A 22,961-nucleotide genomic window follows, 5' to 3' on the forward strand; every position below is an offset into this window, starting at 1 on the left:
ACCAGTTATATGGAGGAAAAAAAGACACACATAGCAATTGCCATAAAGGTATTGCAAAACAATAATACAATACATGTATTGACATATGTCATATGTAAGACAAGCATAACAAATTTACACAACAGCATTTAAAGGGAAATAAAACAGTCTGTTTCATTGTTGTAATTAAAAAGCACTAAGCAGTGGGTTATACTTAATAGAATCATTGCAAGATGTATTATTCATCATTTTAAAAGGTTTTTAGTTTTATTTCTTTTTCATACTTCATTTGTTCCGTGTCTATTACTTCCTGTCACAGTTCTATAAGGGGACTGGGAACTCTAGATGAAGGCATATCTAGCTTGTTGTCGTAAATCTTCTAGGGTAACATGAGCTGTTTTACTATTTATTAAATACTGAAGAAACATAAAGTCGTTTTGCCCAAGCTCAGAAGAGGCAGAATGTAACTTAAAGGGACATAAAACCCCAAATTTTACTCATGATTCAGATAGAGAATACAGTTTTAAACAACTTTACTTCTATAATCTAATTTGTAATGTTATTGTGGTATCCTTTGTTGAAAAGCATACCTAGGTAGGCTCAGGAGCAGAAATGAACTACTGAGAGTTAGCTGGTGATTGGTGGCTGCACATTTATGTATTTTTTGATTGGCTCACAAGAGAAGGAAGCAAATAATAGACGTAAACTGGAACGTTGTTTAAAATTGTATTCTCTATCTGAATTGTGAAAGAAAATAGCTGCTATATGATCACAATTCTGTTTGTTTGTCTAATGTGCAGATACAATTCTACCTAGTGTTAGAAAAAGTTTTTTTCCCAAGTGGGTATGTTACCTTCTTAAGTGATATGTTGCAAGGGGTTAAGTACAGTTTCATAGTTCCCTAATGATTCTGATTCTGAATGTTGCAAATTCTAAGGATATTAAAGGGACTGTAAACACCTTGAGATTGTAATATAAAAGGGACACTGTACTGTAATGTTCTTTCCTCTGTAATGTTGTCCCAAAGATCAATTTTACCTGTTGGGGTGTAGTATTTTTTAAATAAAAAAAAAATATATGTTATTTACCTTTATTTTGTTACATTAAATAGCTGACTTTGCCTGTTGAAACCATCGTCTATACTGAAAAAACTAATACTGCAGTATTGGCTATAAAAAAAACTTTATAAACATGAGGCAGCAGCATAAATCAACCTACTAGTGGGGAGTGGGAGTGAGAAAACCTAGCACATGCACACACTCACACTCACTCTCTCTCACACACACTCAAACTCTTACACAATCTCACCTCATACTCTCTGACACAAACACACTTTATCACTCACATGCACACATATTTACACATACTCACTTACTCACTCACTCACACTATAACACACACTCTTGTGCTTTTGTTCCCACTGGTAAATCCATTGCTTTCTTATCCTGGAAAGTGAATGTTTCTTATCCCATTGACCCATTCCCTTTCTTTTTTTATTATCTTTAAGCTCCAAGTCTCTGACACAATGCAGGCCACTCATTCAGTCACTGCAGAGACTGAAGTGCTGGTGTTTGGGTGGTGAAAATGTTTATAGCGTGTGTAGAGTCAGTTCTATACTCTAGCTGCCTCTTAATTTCTTCCAATAAATAAATTGGAGCAACAATCTACAGGCCTGTGAAACATATTCAAGTAAAATATGTGACAATAAGGGACCGTTTAGCTAAAATCAGTGCCCTGAATTGCCCTTTAAAAAATTTGGGACAGAGTGCCCAAATTCAGGACTGTCACTAAAAAATAGGAATTTGCGGCCACCTTAATTTTACCCTTTAAGGATTAGTCTTTCTATGGTGATTGCATATTTAATAGTGCGGTCTCGCCGCCAGTTGCAAGACCGCACTATGTCCGGTGGCCAGCACGAAAGAGGGACTTGTGCTATTATAACCAAGAAAACCTTTAATGACCAGCAACATACAGGGTATCTCGTAGTCATTAAGGGGTTAAACCCTAACCCCTTGACATTGCCAACGTTTTCATTTAAACATCACTTCTCATAAAACACACCAACACAAGACATTCAGTTATTAGAAGATTAATGGGACACTCAGGTTAAATTACATTTTCATGATTTAGATACAGCATGTAATTTTAAACAACTTTCCAATATACTTCCATTAAAGAAAAATGTGCACAGTCTTTTATATTTACACTTTTTGAGTCACCAGATCCTACTGAGCATGTGCAAGAATTCACAGACTATACGTATATGCATTTGTGATTGGCTGATTGCTATCACATGGTACAAGGGGAGTGGAAATATACATAACTTTGACATTTGTTATAAACAAATCTACTACTCATTTGAAGTTCAGACTAAGTGCTATTGCATTGTCTTGTTATCTTGCATTTGTTGATTATGCAAATCTAATGTGTTGACTGGTCCTTTAAAGAAACATTAAACACCTCTTGCTTTTGTATAAAAAAATGTGGTTTGCCCACACCCCCTAGAGAGGCCAAAAACAAAATCTGTAACCTAGGTTCTCAAAATGCTGCAAATTCCCTAAACCAGCTATTTGATTTGCTGCATTTTCAGATTACATAATTGATTTGTTTGTTGTTTTGTTTTTGTTTTTTTGCCTCTCTAGGGACCGTTGGACAAAGTACAATTTTTACACAAAAGCAAAAGGATTTTAAAATCCTTTTAAGCAAAGACATGGCATTGAGCAGTACATTACAATATGTCTTATTTAGTATAACAATGTGGTTTCTTCCATAGCTGGATCTTTAATAATCCTCAGTCTATCTTGTTTTCTGTCTTCCTAAGCATGACACGATCCCAAGGCTCAGATTGGCGTCAGTTCTTGGCACTCATCCCATGGTATACTTCTTTATGAAGGCTATATTATCCATTATGCATTATATGAAAACTGGTTGTGACAGTTCCCATTACAATACTGCAGCAGTTAAATGTGTGATTGTAATTCACATCGCAATAAAATCTGCCCAAGTTAAATGTTTGAGGATAAATACCCATATAAATTTTTTTTTTAGGGATTGCGCAATCCTTTATATGTAGCAATAAGTAAAATAATATCTGACATTTTAATAGTTAATGGAAATCTTTTGTAGACTATAAATTAAACAATATAATTGCATTATGTGCTTACTGATCAATATCATATTCGCCAGGTCCAGGAGCATCTTGGCTCTGGAATTCAATGCGTTTCCCCGTATACTTTCCAAAGTGCACTCCTTTATATTTCATAGTCGCAAATGTTTCTTTCTGTGGAGAAAAAAAGGGAATGAATGTCATTTTTCTTTTTTTTTTCTTTATTCTTCTTTTTAATGCAGATTTTTCATCACAAAAGAAGAGTTGAGAGGTTCAGAGAAAAAAAGCATTGAATAGAGAAACATTGGAGCTCTTCAATGTCACGTAGTTTCAAAGTGGTGATAAAATATCACAATCGCAAACCTACAATTTTAAATGTCGCTTTTAAAAATTTGGCAACATTTCAGTCATAACCATTTAAGGGACATTAAACACCTCAAGATATTAATATACATTTTTTAATTGTATAATTTCATTATATATTTTGTTATCCTTTCCTGTATTTTAATTCTTAATATATTTTGAGCTTTCCAATTCATGTTAAACATGGAAGTGCAGACACAGCTATATTCCAAACTGTCATTGGTTGCACACTCTAGTAAGCCATTTATAACTATTCCTGATTGGCCTCAGCAGAAAAGGTAAATTAAATTGTAATATGGCGGTGCCCACTGCTTTATGGTCATTAACTTTACCCTTATTTTTTTCAATATTTAAACTAGTATAATTTTTAAAAATGCATATACAAATTACTCTCAGGCTAATCTTTGCTCTGAATACATAATTCAAGCAATGATTTATTTAGTCTTTAATGTCCCTTTAAGTGCAATGTTTTAAACCTGCTACATATTAATTGGGATTATTAAATTATAATCCTGGTTTACAATGTTTGAAAGCTGTAACATACTGTTACACACTGTAACTATACATTTTGCAATGCACTGCAATGTCATATCAGTAGTCTTGATTTTATGTAGGGTCTATATAATGAGCTCCTAAACACAGATATGCAATCATAATTTACAGTATATTCACTAAATTCTTATATAATAAAAAGTTCCTACAAGTTGATATATTGACTATGCCTTTTAAAATATGGTTTCAAATGTACTATCAAAATAAAACTACCAAAGGGAAAACTCAATTTTGGCTCCAACATACAGTGAGGAATAGATTTTAATATAGTCCCTGATTTAACACATTGCTTTGGCTATAGAATTTCCAGAAAAACAGCTTTTTGTTTTAGGATTTAGGTGGAAACGACACGTTTAGCGAGCCCTTTCTATAGCACAATTTATTCACTCAGATATAGTCTCAAATGTTTAATTTATTTATTTCATTTTATTACAGCTCAGGGATCTCTTATTACCTAGTTAGGGTGCCCTGGCATCTGGTTGTAAGACATATGTGGAGCGAATACAAGCTAATCTTTTGGGTGTGGAAAATTCAGGGGGCAGCAGATTTCTCAGAATCTAGGGCAGCACAAAAACTAAATTAATCACTGACTAAACTTAAAGGGACACTATATCCATAATCATTTTATAATTGACATGAGAAAGCAGCATTTGCTAAACATTATTGACCACTGGCCCGGTCTGGCCGGCAATCAGTATTAGCAAGAAGTGCCCACACGCCATTGAGCATTAGGAAAAGCACAGCTGATACAGTTGTAAAATTTTAAATTTAAAGGGACAGTAAAGTCAAAAATAAACTTTCATGATTCAAATAAAACATGCAATTTTAAGAAACTTTCCAATTTACTATTACCAAGAGAACTAAGCAAAATTGATAGAAGTAAATTTGAAAGTTGTTTAAAATGTCATGCTCTATTCCGTCCATTTAAGTTAAATTTTGACTTTACTGTCCCTTTAAACTGCTTTTATTGTACTACTCTTTATTAATATGAGTAATATAAAATAGTTTTGTACAATGTTTCTTTTTCATTTCAGTCAATATATTTCTATAGCTACATATTGTTGGAGAATAACATAGGGCTAGTTAGCCAGTTTAAGACAGAAAAGCGTCGGTTTTATTTTTCACAATGGGAAATCAATCTCTAAACACTGATCTGTCAATTTCAGATTTAAACAATAGAGTTTGTAAAATGTCATAGATTAGTCTATAGCATATAAATAAACTCTATGTTGTATGCTCACTAGTCAAATACAAACTTGAGCTGTGTACTGAATAGAACATATCTAGATCTGTAACATATTGTTTCCCTTTCAAGTAGTTCTCTGCACTTACAATAATGTTCAAAAGTTATGACCTTGCAGGTTGCTTAGCAAGACGTTTAAAGAGAAATTAAATCCATTTCATATATTTGTATAGTATACATCTGCAATCATGCACTAAAATGCAAAATACATATATACAAAAGCTTTACTAGCAGTTAAAATCTGCCAAATTGTGTACAGTGTGCAAATGTAACGATGAGTAATCAGCCACTTGGATCCCCTGGTGAGTTTGTTTATCACATCTCCCTAATTGGGACCAATTAGAACTAGCGGTAAAGGGGTTTGTGCACTGTTCTGTGAAGTCACTGTATAGCATGTACCAAGGTCAAGCAGTTTCCAACATTTTTAATGCTATAAAAAATAGAGAGAGTGAAACAAGCACAATTTTCTGAAGTCTTTTACAGCAAAAATAAATATAGATTGCAAATTACAAAGCTGTTTTATTTCCATTCATTAATTTGATTATAGTGGGTTACATTTGGAGCTTAAATGCCCTTTCAGAAATGTACATTGCATAAACCTGCTTTTCTGATCTGTATAAATGGCCATTAATAATCACCCACAAATAAATTAAAGGGATATAAAATGGCAAAATAATTTGCTGTAATGTAGCATGTTATTATTGCACTGTTGCTTGCATATAACTATGTTTAACATCTGCTTAAACACATAGGTAAAGTCAGATCATGGGCAGTAATGCCCCACTGGGACCTAGCTGCACATATTTGATGAGCCAATGACAACAAGCATATGTCTGTAGCCACTAATCACCAGCTAGTTTGCGGTAGTGCATTGCTGCTCCTGAGCCTACTAATTTGTACTTTTCAATGACAGATAGAAAAAGAACAAAATAAATAATATAATTGTAGTAAATTGAAAAGTCTTTTTAAATTGCATGCTCTATCTGATCCATGAAAATGTATTTCTGACTTTCATGTACCATTAATTAGTATGTCATATAATGATCTCTTTAACCCTTGACATTATGTTAAACGCACACATAAGATGGGGTAACATTATGAGGTCATATGCCATTGATCTGGTTAAAATTTACATTCATAAATCTAAAATAATTTCCCTTCTCAGGAGAGAAACTTTACTTTAGAATAATGTACAACTATCTTAAAGTTGCAAACAATCAAACTCATTATTGTTCTTCTCACTGTTCATATACATTTCTGCTAATTTCCTCTCTACTGACTTTGTGAGTTTATACATTATTTCTGTTTGCTGGAAAGTCAAAAACATAGACAGTTGTTATCTATTAAGTTATATCATGCTGGAATAACAGATGCTGCTGATTACCAGAGCGTTTAATTATAAAAGGAAAGAGAAAATTGCAAACATGGAAACATAATAAAAATGTCTATTTTATTTGTAATCTGTATGCTCACTTTTTATGCATATTTTTTATAAATTATTTTTTTTTAAAAGGAACAAAAATAACGATTATTGAGAACAATACTCACAACGACACTGATAGCGAGGAGCATGTAGTATAATATAATTATATGTCTGTTCATTAGAAAGAATATTTTGGTGAATCACAGCTAAAGGATAATATTTTGACCTGTTCCCTTATAGTAGTTAAACACAAAGGGGTCGATTTAACAATGTGCGAACGAACAGGGTCCGCTGTAGAGGATCATGTCCGCTCGCACATCGATAAATGCCGACAGCACACACTGTCAGCATTTATCATTGCACAAGCATTTCTAGAGAAGTGCGTGTGCAATGCTGCCCCCTGCACTTTCAGGGCTGTCAATCAACCCGATCATATACAATCGGGCTGATTGCTGTCCACCGCCTCAGTGGCGGACGAGTTAAAGAGCAGCGGTCTTAAGACCGCTACTTCTTAACTCCTGTTTCCGGCCAGCTTGAAGGCTGGCGTGGAAACAGCTGCATTTGGGCCTTGGTAAATCGGCCCCAAAAGCTGCAAATACATATGTGCAATATTCCTTTGTTAAGATTAGTTTCTTAAAAAATGCAGCCAATGGGATAGATTTATAGATGCTTTTTATGCTGCCATGGGGTCTCGTTGTTGAAGATCATATTCGAAATTAATTGAGAATCTTCTCAACTATTTTTTCAGCCTATTGCCAGTAAGCCTTCCTTTCATTAAATGGACACTATACCCAAACATTTTCTTTCATGATTAAGGTAGAGAATATAATTTTAAACAACATTCCAATTTACTTCTTTTACCTAATGTGCTTCATTCTTTAGATATACTTTAATGAAGAAATAGCAATGCACACAGTGAACCAATCACATGAGGCATCTTTGTGCAGCTACCAATCAGCAGCTACTAAGCATATCTAGATATGCTTTTCAGCAAAGAATATCAAGAGAATGGAGCAAATTAGATAATAGAAGTAAATCAGAATATTGTTCATAATTGTATGCTCTTTCTAAATCATGAAAGAAAAAAATTGGTTTTCATGTCCCTTTAACATATAAATGACTTTATTTAAAGGGACTGTCTACTCCAATTTTTTTATTGTTTAAAAAGATAGATAATGCCTTTACTACCTGTCATGAGATGCAGGACATATGCAGGACACAGCAATGATGGTACAACTCTATTTTATTGCAGAGCATAACAATACACATCTAGTCAGGTTGATTGTACTAAACTAACTGCGACACAGACACCGGACCTAAGCCCCGCCCACAAACTAGTGACATCACATCCTGCTCTCATCACACTACCCATTCCCTAGCTTTGCATAACCAACATTGTTATATTAATATAGTTTATAACATCAGGGTTGGTTGCAAATGTATATCACAAGACAATATAATGACAAGAGACTTGATCCCAGATAACTAACTATACCTTTATCCTACAGTAATATAACCCCAACAACAGACTTTGCTATTGCTTGGTATTATTAACACAATTTAATTTCACAGCAATGATGGTACAACTCTATTTTATTGCAGAACATAACAATACACATCTAGTCAGGTTGATTGTACTAAACTAACTGCGACACAGACACCGGACCTAAGCCCCGCCCACAAACTAGTGACATCACATCCTGCTCTCATCACATCTTCCCCTTTTTCAAAGGCAAAGCATACATTTGCATATAATAAATAACAAGGTACACCAACAGGGTATACAACAACATTTTTGTTTTTGAACATTATAAAAACAGATAGATTAGAAAACATGAACAAATAAATTACATCCTGACTTGGACATCGGGGTAGACTACCCTAGTCCACAGTGACCATGGGATTATTCTGCCCATACTTCCGGTCACTGTTCTAGCTAAAGTCAGTCCCTGTATCGGGCCGGAAGTTTCACCACTCTTCCGCTTGATGTAACTTTGCATGAACTGTCCTCTGATACAGAAGATGGTGAACAAGAGTCTGCTGGAGGCAAAGATATATCCCCGCTGTGATCTTGTTGAGGGGAAGGCACCTCTCTTAGAACAGGGGATCCCACCGGCGGTGGTACTGAGGTATCCGGTTCCAGACTCTCAGGTACAGGCTGAAGATGTCTTCGGTTACGGCGTGTAACCGTCCCTCCCTCTGTAAGGACTGTGTAAGACCTTGGTTCTGGAGAGCGGCCCACTACCGTAGCAGGCGTCTTCCATTTCTTCTCATCATCCAGTTTAATTCTGACACTTTGGCCCGCTTTCAGTTCCTGTAAAGGCCTGACAGAATGTCTCCTGTCGTAGAAGAAACGATAACCCTTTTTGGCCTCTTCATCCCTCCTAAGGACTTTGTCCCGAGGAACAGGGCCAGGCGGCTTGAAGACACCCACTGAGGGTAAAGTGGTGCGAATCTGGCGTCCTAGCATCAGCTGTGCCGGGCTAAACCCGGTGGCTTGAATGGGCGTCGCCCTGTATGACAAGAGGGCTAGGTACGGCTCAGATTGCTTTAGAATGAATTTTGTTGTTTGAACTGCCCTTTCAGCCATTCCGTTGGCCTGCGGATAATGTGGACTTGACGTAGAATGTACAAAATCATATTCCCTGCTGAAAGCACTGAACTCTGTAGAAGCGAACTGCATACCATTATCACTCACCAGCTCCATTGGAATGCCCCAGCGGGCGAACAAGCTCTTCAGGCGAATGATAACGGCCTGACTTGTGATATCATTCAGGGGTGCAATTTCCAAATACCTGGAATAGTAGTCGATCACAACAAGAAACTTTTTCCCGTGCAGTTCACACAAATCAGCAGCTATTTTCTGCCACGGCCCCACAGGCAGCGGAGTAGACATCAAGGGCTCCCTTCTCTGAGTAGGCTGGCGTTCCCGGCAAAAGGCACATTTAGACACGTGATTTGCAATGTCGGAGCTGATCCCAGGCCACCACACGGCTGTAGCTGCCCTTTCTCTGCACTTTGTAATGCCTAAGTGGCCATCGTGAATCCTGTTTAACATCTCCTTCCTCATACTGACAGGAATTACAATGCGGTCTTGGAAAGGCACCAACCCCTCCAGCTCTGTGAGCTGCGACCTCTCTGGCTGGTAAGCATTTAAAGACATCCAGGCTGCCCGGTTCTCGGGCCAGCCTTCTTTTATGTACCTTATAAGTTCTTGCAGATCTGTGTCCAAATATGTCTCTTTCTTTATCTCTTCCAGTTTCCTGGAAGAAATGGACTTAGAGGCCAGAACTGAATCAACATACACTTTCACATCCGATTCCATGGAGGATTCTTTAGCAGCAGCCAGCGGGAGCCTGGATAGTGTATCTGCCACAACCAGTTGTTTCCCCGGCACATGCACTGCCTGAACATTGAACCTGAGCAATCTCATTAAAAGTCTCTGGCATCTCAAAGGTGTTTTGTCAATGTCATAAGAATTGATTAGAGGGACTAGCGGTTTGTGGTCAGTTTCCAGACTAAATTTCTCCAAACCCACTAGATAATGCTGAAAGCGCACACAGGCCCAAACTGCAGCCAGGCACTCTTTCTCAATTTGGGCGTATTTTGACTCCGCAGCCGTCAGTGTGCGGGAACAGTAGGCGATAGGCTGTAGTTTGTTGTCATTCAGCTGCAGGAGTGCAGCCCCCAACCCATAACTGCTTGCATCGGCACTAACCACAGTCTTTTTTGAAGGGTCGTAGAACCCCAGCACTGGGGCAGACCCCAGCAGGGACTTGGCATGCAGAAAAGCTTTTTCTTGTGAAGGTCCCCAGACCCAGGCAACGTCTTTCTTAAGCAACTCTGTGACAGGGTGTAAAACTGTTGATAAATCTGGAAGAAACTTGCCAACGTAGTTTACAAGGACCAATATCTGTCTCAGCTCATGCACATCCGAAGGGCTTTTCATCTGTTCAATAGCACAAATTTTCTCGGGGTCTGGCTTGATGCCATCCCCGTTGATGATATGCCCAAAGTAGCATAATTCAGTTTTCCTAAAATGACATTTTTCTTTATTCAGCTTCAGCCCAGACTCTTTGATAGCCTGTAGCACACAACTTAAACGCTGATCATGCTCCTCCACTGTAGACCCATACACTAGAATGTCGTCCATGACGACCGCTGTGCCCACGTGGTCACTCAGGAGAGAACTCATTTCCCTTTGAAAGATTTCAGGAGCAGAGGATATCCCAAAGGGGAGTCTGCAGAAGCAGAACCGACCTACCGGTGTGATAAAGGTAGTCAGTTTGCGGCACTTTGGATCCAGGGGGATCTGCCAAAAGCCGCTAGAAGCGTCTAATGTGGAAAAGAACTTCGCCCCAGCCAACGTTGGAGCTATATCTTCTAATGTTGGCAGCACAAATCTCTCTCTCTTTACTGCTTCATTCAACCTTTTCAGGTCCACACAGATGCGCACCTTTCCATTTTTCTTTGCAACTGGAACAATGGGGGCACACCAATCAGTCGCTTCAACAACCTCTTCAATAACCCCCATAGACTTCATGCGCATAAGCTCTTTCTTCACTTGAGGCATGAGCGGGAACGGGATTCTACGAGGGGTAGAAATACTGTATGGGACTGCGTCACTTTTAAGTGCTATACGGACAGGTTTGCAGTTCAGTAGGCCCAACTCGCCAAACATATCTTCGGAAATCTCATTCACTCTGGCCACGAGGCCCAAGTCACAGGCTGCTTTTCTGCTCAATAAACTGTTAACACACTGACCTCGGATCACATGCACCCACATGGTAAACGTCCTTTGCTTGTACTCACAGCTGGCAAGAAATTTCCCCACACAATCAATGCGGCCACCAGGACTATGGACATTTGTAGTAACCTTCGCCAGCTGGGTCTGTCGAGGCAGTTTCATAAATTCAGCAAAAGACATTACAGTGATATCTGCTCCTGTGTCAATCTTAAAATCAACTTTGGCTCCCATTACAGTAAAAGTAACTTTCCAATCTTCCTCTGAGCTTGTCCGTTCCACAACAGACCCCACAAAAGACACTTCCTGACCCTCCTGGTCACTGTCCACCTGCATTTCCTTAATGTATTCAGTTTTACACACCACTTCAAAATGGCCTATTCTGTTGCATTTTCTGCACCTTCTATCTCTGGCCGGGCATATAGCACTCTGATCATGAGCCCGGTAGCACCGTGTGCATCGCCCATGTTGCGCCCATCCACTTCTAGGCCTTTCCAGTACTTTAGATCTACCGCTCACACTGTGCCTTTCACTAGCAGTTTTCCTAGACTGTTGCACTTCATCCACAATACTCTCAGACCTCAGATCAGCACTTTGCTTTTTCACCAGTTCACTCTGGCGGGCCATCCTAATAGCCCCGTCTAACGTTAAATCAGGCTCTAACTGCAGCTTCAGGGAGACTTCAGCATCTGCAATTCCAATAACTATTCTGTCTCTGATTTGCTCTTCTTTAGCAACACCAAACTCACAGAATTCAGCTAATTCATACAGGCTGCACACAAATGACTCCACAGATTCTCCCACACGCTGATTACGTTTGTGAAAACAAGCTCTCTCATGAATCACATTTCTTTTGGGCACAAAGTGGGCACTGAGTTTATCCATAACTATATCAAAGTTAAATTCTTCCCTTTCTTGGAAAATAAAAGCATTGAACACTGGCTCCACATCTTTCCCCATAGAGTATAAAAGAGAATTGACTTGTACTTCACCACTCTCCTTGTTCAGTTTGGAAGCAATCCTGAAGCGCTGAAACCGCTGACGCCATGTGGGCCAAGCTGCAGGCTGAGAGAAGTCAAAAGGCTCAGGTGGGGTAAACTTTGACATTGCAATCGATCAGGAACAGAAGCGCAGTCCAGAACTTCTGACACCATGTCATGAGATGCAGGACATATGCAGGACACAGCAATGATGGTACAACTCTATTTTATTGCAGAGCATAACAATACACATCTAGTCAGGTTGATTGTACTAAACTAACTGCGACACAGACACCGGACCTAAGCCCCGCCCACAAACTAGTGACATCACATCCTGCTCTCATCACACTACCCATTCCCTAGCTTTGCATAACCAACATTGTTATATTAATATAGTTTATAACATCAGGGTTGGTTGCAAATGTATATCACAAGACAATATAATGACAAGAGACTTGATCCCAGATAACTAACTATACCTTTATCCTACAGTAATATAACCCCAACAACAGACTTTGCTATTGCTTGGTATTATTAACACAATTTAATTTCACAGCAATGATGGTACAACTCTATTTTATTGCAGAACATAACAATACACATCTAGTCAGGTTGATTGTACTAAACTAACTGCGACACAGACACCGGACCTAAGCCCCGCCCACAAACTAGTGACATCACATCCTGCTCTCATCACATCTTCCCCTTTTTCAAAGGCAAAGCATACATTTGCATATAATAAATAACAAGGTACACCAACAGGGTATACAACAACATTTTTGTTTTTGAACATTATAAAAACAGATAGATTAGAAAACATGAACAAATAAATTACATCCTGACTTGGACATCGGGGTAGACTACCCTAGTCCACAGTGACCATGGGATTATTCTGCCCATACTTCCGGTCACTGTTCTAGCTAAAGTCAGTCCCTGTATCGGGCCGGAAGTTTCACCACTCTTCCGCTTGATGTAACTTTGCATGAACTGTCCTCTGATACAGAAGATGGTGAACAAGAGTCTGCTGGAGGCAAAGATATATCCCCGCTGTGATCTTGTTGAGGGGAAGGCACCTCTCTTAGAACAGGGGATCCCACCGGCGGTGGTACTGAGGTATCCGGTTCCAGACTCTCAGGTACAGGCTGAAGATGTCTTCGGTTACGGCGTGTAACCGTCCCTCCCTCTGTAAGGACTGTGTAAGACCTTGGTTCTGGAGAGCGGCCCACTACCGTAGCAGGCGTCTTCCATTTCTTCTCATCATCCAGTTTAATTCTGACACTTTGGCCCGCTTTCAGTTCCTGTAAAGGCCTGACAGAATGTCTCCTGTCGTAGAAGAAACGATAACCCTTTTTGGCCTCTTCATCCCTCCTAAGGACTTTGTCCCGAGGAACAGGGCCAGGCGGCTTGAAGACACCCACTGAGGGTAAAGTGGTGCGAATCTGGCGTCCTAGCATCAGCTGTGCCGGGCTAAACCCGGTGGCTTGAATGGGCGTCGCCCTGTATGACAAGAGGGCTAGGTACGGCTCAGATTGCTTTAGAATGAATTTTGTTGTTTGAACTGCCCTTTCAGCCATTCCGTTGGCCTGCGGATAATGTGGACTTGACGTAGAATGTACAAAATCATATTCCCTGCTGAAAGCACTGAACTCTGTAGAAGCGAACTGCATACCATTATCACTCACCAGCTCCATTGGAATGCCCCAGCGGGCGAACAAGCTCTTCAGGCGAATGATAACGGCCTGACTTGTGATATCATTCAGGGGTGCAATTTCCAAATACCTGGAATAGTAGTCGATCACAACAAGAAACTTTTTCCCGTGCAGTTCACACAAATCAGCAGCTATTTTCTGCCACGGCCCCACAGGCAGCGGAGTAGACATCAAGGGCTCCCTTCTCTGAGTAGGCCGGCGTTCCCGGCAAAAGGCACATTTAGACACGTGATTTGCAATGTCGGAGCTGATCCCAGGCCACCACACGGCTGTAGCTGCCCTTTCTCTGCACTTTGTAATGCCTAAGTGGCCATCGTGAATCCTGTTTAACATCTCCTTCCTCATACTGACAGGAATTACAATGCGGTCTTGGAAAGGCACCAACCCCTCCAGCTCTGTGAGCTGCGACCTCTCTGGCTGGTAAGCATTTAAAGACATCCAGGCTGCCCGGTTCTCGGGCCAGCCTTCTTTTATGTACCTTATAAGTTCTTGCAGATCTGTGTCCAAATATGTCTCTTTCTTTATCTCTTCCAGTTTCCTTGAAGAAATGGACTTAGAGGCCAGAACTGAATCAACATACACTTTCACATCCGATTCCATGGAGGATTCTTTAGCAGCAGCCAGCGGGAGCCTGGATAGTGTATCTGCCACAACCAGTTGTTTCCCCGGCACATGCACTGCCTGAACATTGAACCTGAGCAATCTCATTAAAAGTCTCTGGCATCTCAAAGGTGTTTTGTCAATGTCATAAGAATTGATTAGAGGGACTAGCGGTTTGTGGTCAGTTTCCAGACTAAATTTCTCCAAACCCACTAGATAATGCTGAAAGCGCACACAGGCCCAAACTGCAGCCAGGCACTCTTTCTCAATTTGGGCGTATTTTGACTCCGCAGCCGTCAGTGTGCGGGAACAGTAGGCGATAGGCTGTAGTTTGTTGTCATTCAGCTGCAGGAGTGCAGCCCCCAACCCATAACTGCTTGCATCGGCACTAACCACAGTCTTTTTTGAAGGGTCGTAGAACCCCAGCACTGGGGCAGACCCCAGCAGGGACTTGGCATGCAGAAAAGCTTTTTCTTGTGAAGGTCCCCAGACCCAGGCAACGTCTTTCTTAAGCAACTCTGTGACAGGGTTTAAAACTGTTGATAAATCTGGAAGAAACTTGCCAACGTAGTTTACAAGGACCAATATCTGTCTCAGCTCATGCACATCCGAAGGGCTTTTCATCTGTTCAATAGCACAAATTTTCTCGGGGTCTGGCTTGATGCCATCCCCGTTGATGATATGCCCAAAGTAGCATAATTCAGTTTTCCTAAAATGACATTTTTCTTTATTCAGCTTCAGCCCAGCCTGTAGCACACAACTTAAACGCTGATCATGCTCCTCCACTGTAGACCCATACACTAGAATGTCGTCCATGACGACCGCTGTGCCCACGTGGTCACTCAGGAGAGAACTCATTTCCCTTTGAAAGATTTCAGGAGCAGAGGATATCCCAAAGGGGAGTCTGCAGAAGCAGAACCGACCTACCGGTGTGATAAAGGTAGTCAGTTTGCGGCACTTTGGATCCAGGGGGATCTGCCAAAAGCCGCTAGAAGCGTCTAATGTGGAAAAGAACTTCGCCCCAGCCAACGTTAGAGCTATATCTTCTAATGTCGGCAGCACAAATCTCTCTCTCTTTACTGCTTCATTCAACCTTTTCAGGTCCACACAGATGCGCACCTTTCCATTTTTCTTTGCAACTGGAACAATGGGGGCACACCAATCAGTCGCTTCAACAACCTCTTCAATAACCCCCATAGACTTCATGCGCATAAGCTCTTTCTTCACTTGAGGCATGAGCGGGAACGGGATTCTACGAGGGGTAGAAATACTGTATGGGACTGCGTCACTTTTAAGTGCTATACGGACAGGTTTGCAGTTCAGTAGGCCCAACTCGCCAAACATATCTTCGGAAATCTCATTCACTCTGGCCACGAGGCCCAAGTCACAGGCTGCTTTTCTGCTCAATAAACTGTTAACACACTGACCTCGGATCACATGCACCCACATGGTAAACGTCCTTTGCTTGTACTCACAGCTGGCAAGAAATTTCCCCACACAATCAATGCGGCCACCAGGACTATGGACATTTGTAGTAACCTTCGCCAGCTGGGTCTGTCGAGGCAGTTTCATAAATTCAGCAAAAGACATTACAGTGATATCTGCTCCTGTGTCAATCTTAAAATCAACTTTGGCTCCCATTACAGTAAAAGTAACTTTCCAATCTTCCTCTGAGCTTGTCCGTTCCACAACAGACCCCACAAAAGACACTTCCTGACCCTCCTGGTCACTGTCCACCTGCATTTCCTTAATGTATTCAGTTTTACACACCACTTCAAAATGGCCTATTCTGTTGCATTTTCTGCACCTTCTATCTCTGGCCGGGCATATAGCACTCTGATCATGAGCCCGGTAGCACCGTGTGCATCGCCCATGTTGCGCCCATCCACTTCTAGGCCTTTCCAGTACTTTAGATCTACCGCTCACACTGTGCCTTTCACTAGCAGTTTTCCTAGACTGTTGCACTTCATCCACAATACTCTCAGACCTCAGATCAGCACTTTGCTTTTTCACCAGTTCACTCTGGCGGGCCATCCTAATAGCCCCGTCTAACGTTAAATCAGGCTCTAACTGCAGCTTCAGGGAGACTTCAGCATCTGCAATTCCAATAACTATTCTGTCTCTGATTTGCTCTTCTTTAGCAACACCAAACTCACAGAATTCAGCTAATTCATACAGGCTGCACACAAATGACTCCACAGATTCTCCCACACGCTGATTACGTTTGTGAAAACAAGCTCTCTCATGAATCACATTTCTTTTGGGCACAAAGTGGGCACTCAGTTTATCCATAACTATATCAAAGTTAAATTCTTCCCTTTCTTGGAAAATAAAAGCATTGAACACTGGCTCCACATCTTTCCCCATAGAGTATAAAAGAGAATTGACTTGTACTTCACCACTCTCCTTGTTCAGTTTGGAAGCAATCCTGAAGCGCTGAAACCGCTGACGCCATGTGGGCCAAGCTGCAGGCTGAGAGAAGTCAAAAGGCTCAGGTGGGGTAAACTTTGACATTGCAATCGATCAGGAACAGAAGCGCAGTCCAGAACTTCTGACACCATGTCATGAGATGCAGGACATATGCAGGACACAGCAATGATGGTACAACTCTATTTTATTGCAGAGCATAACAATACACATCTAGTCAGGTTGATTGTACTAAACTAACTGCGACACAGACACCGGACCTAAGCCCCGCCCACAAACTAGTGACATCACATCCTGCTCTCATCACACTACCCATTCCCTAGCTTTGCATAACCAACATTGTTATATTAATATAGTTTATAACATCAGGGTTGGTTGCAAATGTATATCACAAGACAATATAATGACAAGAGACTTGATCCCAGATAACTAACTATACCTTTATCCTACAGTAATATAACCCCAACAACAGACTTTGCTATTGCTTGGTATTATTAACACAATTTAATTTCACAGGGTTTTTTTTGTATTGTAAAAAGATACAGTATATTAAAATGACATTGTACTAAACAATGTTCCACCAGCTACAGTATATAAAAGAGCAGCATATTGATATATATATATATATATATATATATATATATATATATATATATATATATATACGCAGGTGGCCCTTGGTTTACAACGGTTCAATTTGCACCGTTTCAGAATAACAACCTTTTTTTCAGTTATGTGACTGCTATTGAAAAGCATTGAGAAGCAGTGCATTGATTAAAATAGCCAGTAGGTGGAGCTGTCTGCTTGTGTTGCAGCAAAGATATGCAAGCCAAGCAAGCTGCAATTAATCAGTTTAACCAGACCTGAGCTATCGAGCAGCTTGCAAAGGAACAGGATCTTCCTGTCTATAAATCAGTCCAGATTGGAAGGCATAGAAAGAACTGTTTGCAGAAAAATGCAAGTAAAGTCTGTGTTGTGTGATTATTTTATTAGGTTTATAATGCTGTTTAGCAAATGTTTTTGTTCATTTAATTTAGTTTAATTATATATTCTGTGTTGTGTGATTATTTTATTAGGTTTATAATGCTGTTTAGCATTTACAGTCTTAATTTCAAAGCTTTAAAAATAATGTATTAGGTGTTACTTATGCCAATTTTGAGAGGGGCCTGGAACCTAACTCCCTCACTTCCCATTGACTTACATTATAAACTAGGTTTCAATTTACAACGGTTTCAATTTACAACCATTCCTTCTGGAACCTAACCCCGGCGTAAACTGAGGGCTACCTGTATATATATATATATATATATATATATATATATATATATATATATATATATATATATATATATATATATATATATACACAATTGTATGCAGAAGTTTAGGCACCCCTGACAATTTCCATGATTTTCATTTATAAATAATTGGGTGTTTGGATCAGCAATTTCATTTTGATCTATCAAATAACTGAAGGACACAGTAATATTTCAGTAGTGAAATGAGGTTTATTGGATTAACAGAAAATGTGCAATATGCATCCAAACGAAATTAGACAGGTGCATAAATTTGGACACCCCAACAGAAATATTGCATCAATATTAATTAGAGCCTCCTTAGCAGAAATAACAGCCTCTAGATATTTCCTATAGCCTGTAATGAGTGTCTGAATTCTGGATGAAGGTTTTTTGGACCATTCCTCCTTGCAAAACATCTCTAGTTCAGTTAGGTTTGATGGTTGCCGAGCATGGATAGCCCACTTCAAATCACCCCACAGATGTTCAATGATATTCAGGTCTGGGGACTGGGATGGCCATTCCAGAACATTGTACTTGTTCCTCTGCATAAATGCCAGAGTAGATTTTGAGCAGTGTTTTGGGTAGTTGTCTTGTTGAAATATCCAGCCCCGGCGTAACTTCAACTTTGTGACTGATTCCTCAACATTATTCTCAAGTATCTGCTGATATTGAGTGGAATCCATGCGACCCTCAACTTTAACAAGATTCCCAGTACCGGCACTGGCCACACAGCCCCACAACATGATGGAACATCCACCAAATTTTACTGTGGGTAGCAAGTGTTTGTCTTGGAATGCTGTGTTTTTTTGCCACCATGCATAACGCCCTTTGTTATGACCAAATAACTAAATCTTTGTTTCATCAGTCCACAGCACCTTCTTGCAAAATGAAGCTGGCTTGTCCAAATCTGCGTTTGCATACCTCAAGCGACTCTGTTTGTGGCGTGTGAGCAGAAAAGGCTTCTTCCGCATCACTCTCCCATACAGTTTCTCCTTGTGCAAAGTGCGCTGAATTGTTGAACGATGCACAGTGACACCATCTGCAGCAAGATGATGTTGTAGGTTTTTGGAGGTGGTCTGTGGGCTGTTCTTGACCGTTCTCACCATCCTTTGCCTCTCCGATATTTTACTTGGCCTGTCACTTCTGGCCTTAACAAGAACTGTGCCTGTGGTCCTCCATTTCCTCACTATGTTCCTCACAGTAGACACCGCCAGCTTAAATCTCTGCGATAGCTTTTTGTAGCCTTCCCCTAAACCATAATGTTGAACAATCTTTGTTTTCAGGTCATTTGAGAGTTGTTTTGAGGCCCCCATGTTGCAACTCTTCAGAGAAGAGTCAAAGAGAACAACAACTAGCAATTGGCCACCTTAAATACCTTTTCTCATGATTGGATGCACCTGTCTATGAAGTTCAAGGCTCAAAGGGCTCACCAAACCAATTGTGTGTTCCAATTAATCAGTGCTAAGTAGTTACAGGTATTCAAATCAACAAAATGAGAAGGGTGCCCAAATTTATGCACCTGTCTAATTTTGTTTTGATGCATATTATATTGCACGTTTTCTGTTAATCCAATAAACCTCATTTCACTACTGAAATATTACTGTATCCTTCAGTTATTTGATAGATCAAAATGAAATTGCTGATCCAAACACCCAATTATTTATAAATTAAAATTATGGAAATTGTCAGGTGTGCCTAAACGTTTACATCCAACTGTATATATATATATATATATATATATATATATATATATATATATACACTGAAAAATGTGAAGTCGATTACATTTAAATTTAAACTAATTCTGTGTATTGGTTTTATTCTTCCTCCAAATCCTCATTGGCTGATAAGGACAACTGCCTCTGCTTTACTGGTGGAGATTAACAAAAGTCTGCAAGTATGACAACAACATATTGGATTTTTAAGGACAGCAACACACACGCACACACACACACACCAAGGTGAACTTATTAAGATACTTAACACTGTGGAGGGTATCACCCAGGATGATATCCTGGTAACTATGGATGTGAGAAGTTTGTACACGGTGATCCCTCATGCCGGGGGTATAAATGCAATTGCAGCAGCATTGGACCAGTACCCATACATAGGACCACCCACAACCTTTATCCTAAATCTTCTTGAGAAATGTCTAAAATTGAACTATTTTCGCTTTGAAGATACTTTCTACCAGCAATTGACAGGGACAGCCATGGGATCTAATATGGCACCGTCGTATGCAAACCTTTACATGCAGCAATTTGAAAGAGACGTCATGGATGTGTTCAATCATGGAATGATAAGACACTATAGAAGGTACATTGATGATGTCTTCTTTGTGTGGCATGGACCAGTGGGACTCCTCACTGAATGGGTAACCGAACTCAATGCACTACCAAACCCAATCAAATTTGAGTTGAAATATGATCCAGAGAAGATAGATTTCCTTGATTTACGGATTTATAAGAAACATGATAGACTTTTCACAACCCTTTTCTCTAAACCTACTGACCGAAACTCATTGCTAGAAGCCACAAGCAATCACCCCCCACATACCCGGAAGGCAATAATTAAATCACAGCTGATACGGGTTGTACGAAACAACACGGAGACCACAAATAGAGATCTCCAACTGGACCAGATGGCTGAGAAATTCCAACAAAGGGGATATAAGGATAACCTGATTAAGAAGGTGAGAGAGGAAATTGAAACAAACATGGCACAAGACACTCCAGCAATCATTAGGAAAGAGACCCCAAGGATGGTCTTTACAACCACCTTTGACAGAGGAAAGAAACCATTGGCAGATTCAATTCGTAACAGGTGGGAGATTCTGGGCACAGACCGGACACTACCCTTTGGGCATATGGATCCACCAATCATGGGCTATAGACGGGGTAGAAGTCTAAGGGACATACTTATGCAAACAGATCCTCAACATAGTTACACCAAGAAATGGCTTAGAACTAACAAAATGGGTTGTTACAGATGCAAGGGCTGCACAACTTGCAGCGGTATGATCCCATGCAAAGTATTCAGACACCCCCATACTACCCAGAAATTCACTATAAAGCACTTCATCACCTGTACGACAAGCCATGTCGTATACCTACTGAGCTGTTGCTGTGGATGTTTTTATGTTGGCAAAACAACAGACAACGCACGCTTAAGAATGGCAAACCATCGCTCGGCGATAAGAACTGCTATCGACAAAGGGACCTCGGATCAACCGGTGGCAAGACATTTCTTGCAAGCAGGCCACAAGGTAACAGATTTACGCTTCATTTTAATTGACCACGTCCCCCCCCTCAGGCGTGGGGGTGACCGGGGCAGGACACTCTTGCAGATGGAGGCTAGATGGATCCATAGACTAGATACCATCTACCCCAGAGGATTAAACATGTCGAATGATTGGCACTGTTTCCTCTGATGCCTTGACTCACCACAGTTGTATATGTCCTTGTGCACAACAATGTATTCGTATTGACAGCACTTAGTGTATTATATATGCTGGTTAGGGTGCATTTGTACTATACATTTTTGATATGGTGACCCGTAGGCGCTGTGCATTTAGCATCTTGATATTGCCTTGATATATATTTTTTGATTTTTTGATATTTTCTGTCTTTTGCTATTCTCTGCAAATTTTGGCTCAACTGAAATGTCTACCTGTAGCGTGCCCTCTTTTGATTGTGTCTCTCTAACTCAACTTGATTGCCATATGTATACAGGGGTCAATGATATCTGTATTGAGATCCTACTGTACGAGTGACCTTCTCGGGCACAAGTATGTTTTATACATGTTACATTTGGGAGGACCTGTAGGGGTATTAGACCATTGAACTATGGTATACCATTCGTCAAACTGTTACTATGGTGCCTATTCTAAATAGAATTACCCCGTAATAATATCTGTGGTGCATGATCTAACATTCATATAAATTACACCCTAGTGGCTCTTATGAGCATGTAAGACCCATGATGGCAGTACCCAACTACCCCCCCTTTTTTCTCTACTTGGCCTGTGATGCAGGCTGGCTATTGATTTAATTTAATTTATTCACTAACGATTTAATATTAATTTGGTTATTTTTAATTTTTTATATTTTTTATCTTTTAATTTCTAATGATTCACGTTTTAAGCAGCAAATCCGTGTTGCTCTAGGTTCGTCTTATCCTGAATCTGCCTGCCTCCCATTATCACGCACACAGCGGTTTTTGATAGCTCCCACCAAATGCTCTGATGTTTAGGCACACATATGATTATACATACTTATTCACAATAGACCATATTTAAGACCTATGTGACCATTTAATATAAGCCTGATATACTAGCTTTGATTTTCTTGGGGCTCACAAAGAAGCTCAGTTGAGATAGGTATAGTAGCAGCCCGGCATAACTCTAATCACAGGCTCCGCTGTCACTCCGTGACCTAGCTACGCCCATTGACTGACTGACAGGCTATGCTAATTAGCCATGCGGTCGTGCTCCAAGCTCACTCACGCTATACCGAGTTGAGCCGCGCCTGTTTCACTG

The 22,961-nt window shown here is 40.2% G+C and overlaps 1 protein-coding gene across 1 annotated transcript in view; it reads right to left on the reverse strand.

Annotated features, from left to right (window-relative positions):
* STPG2 (sperm tail PG-rich repeat containing 2) overlaps positions 1–22,961 on the reverse strand; it is an 829,206-nt gene that overhangs the window by 673,764 nt on the left and 132,481 nt on the right. The window contains exon 5 of the mRNA XM_053700173.1: positions 3,144–3,259. Coding sequence (XP_053556148.1) covers positions 3,144–3,259 — 116 coding nt within the window. The remainder of the gene's footprint in view (positions 1–3,143; positions 3,260–22,961) is intronic.

Source organism: Bombina bombina, chromosome 2 (genome assembly GCF_027579735.1).
Source record: "Bombina bombina isolate aBomBom1 chromosome 2, aBomBom1.pri, whole genome shotgun sequence".
NCBI classification, from domain to species: domain Eukaryota; kingdom Metazoa; phylum Chordata; class Amphibia; order Anura; family Bombinatoridae; genus Bombina; species Bombina bombina.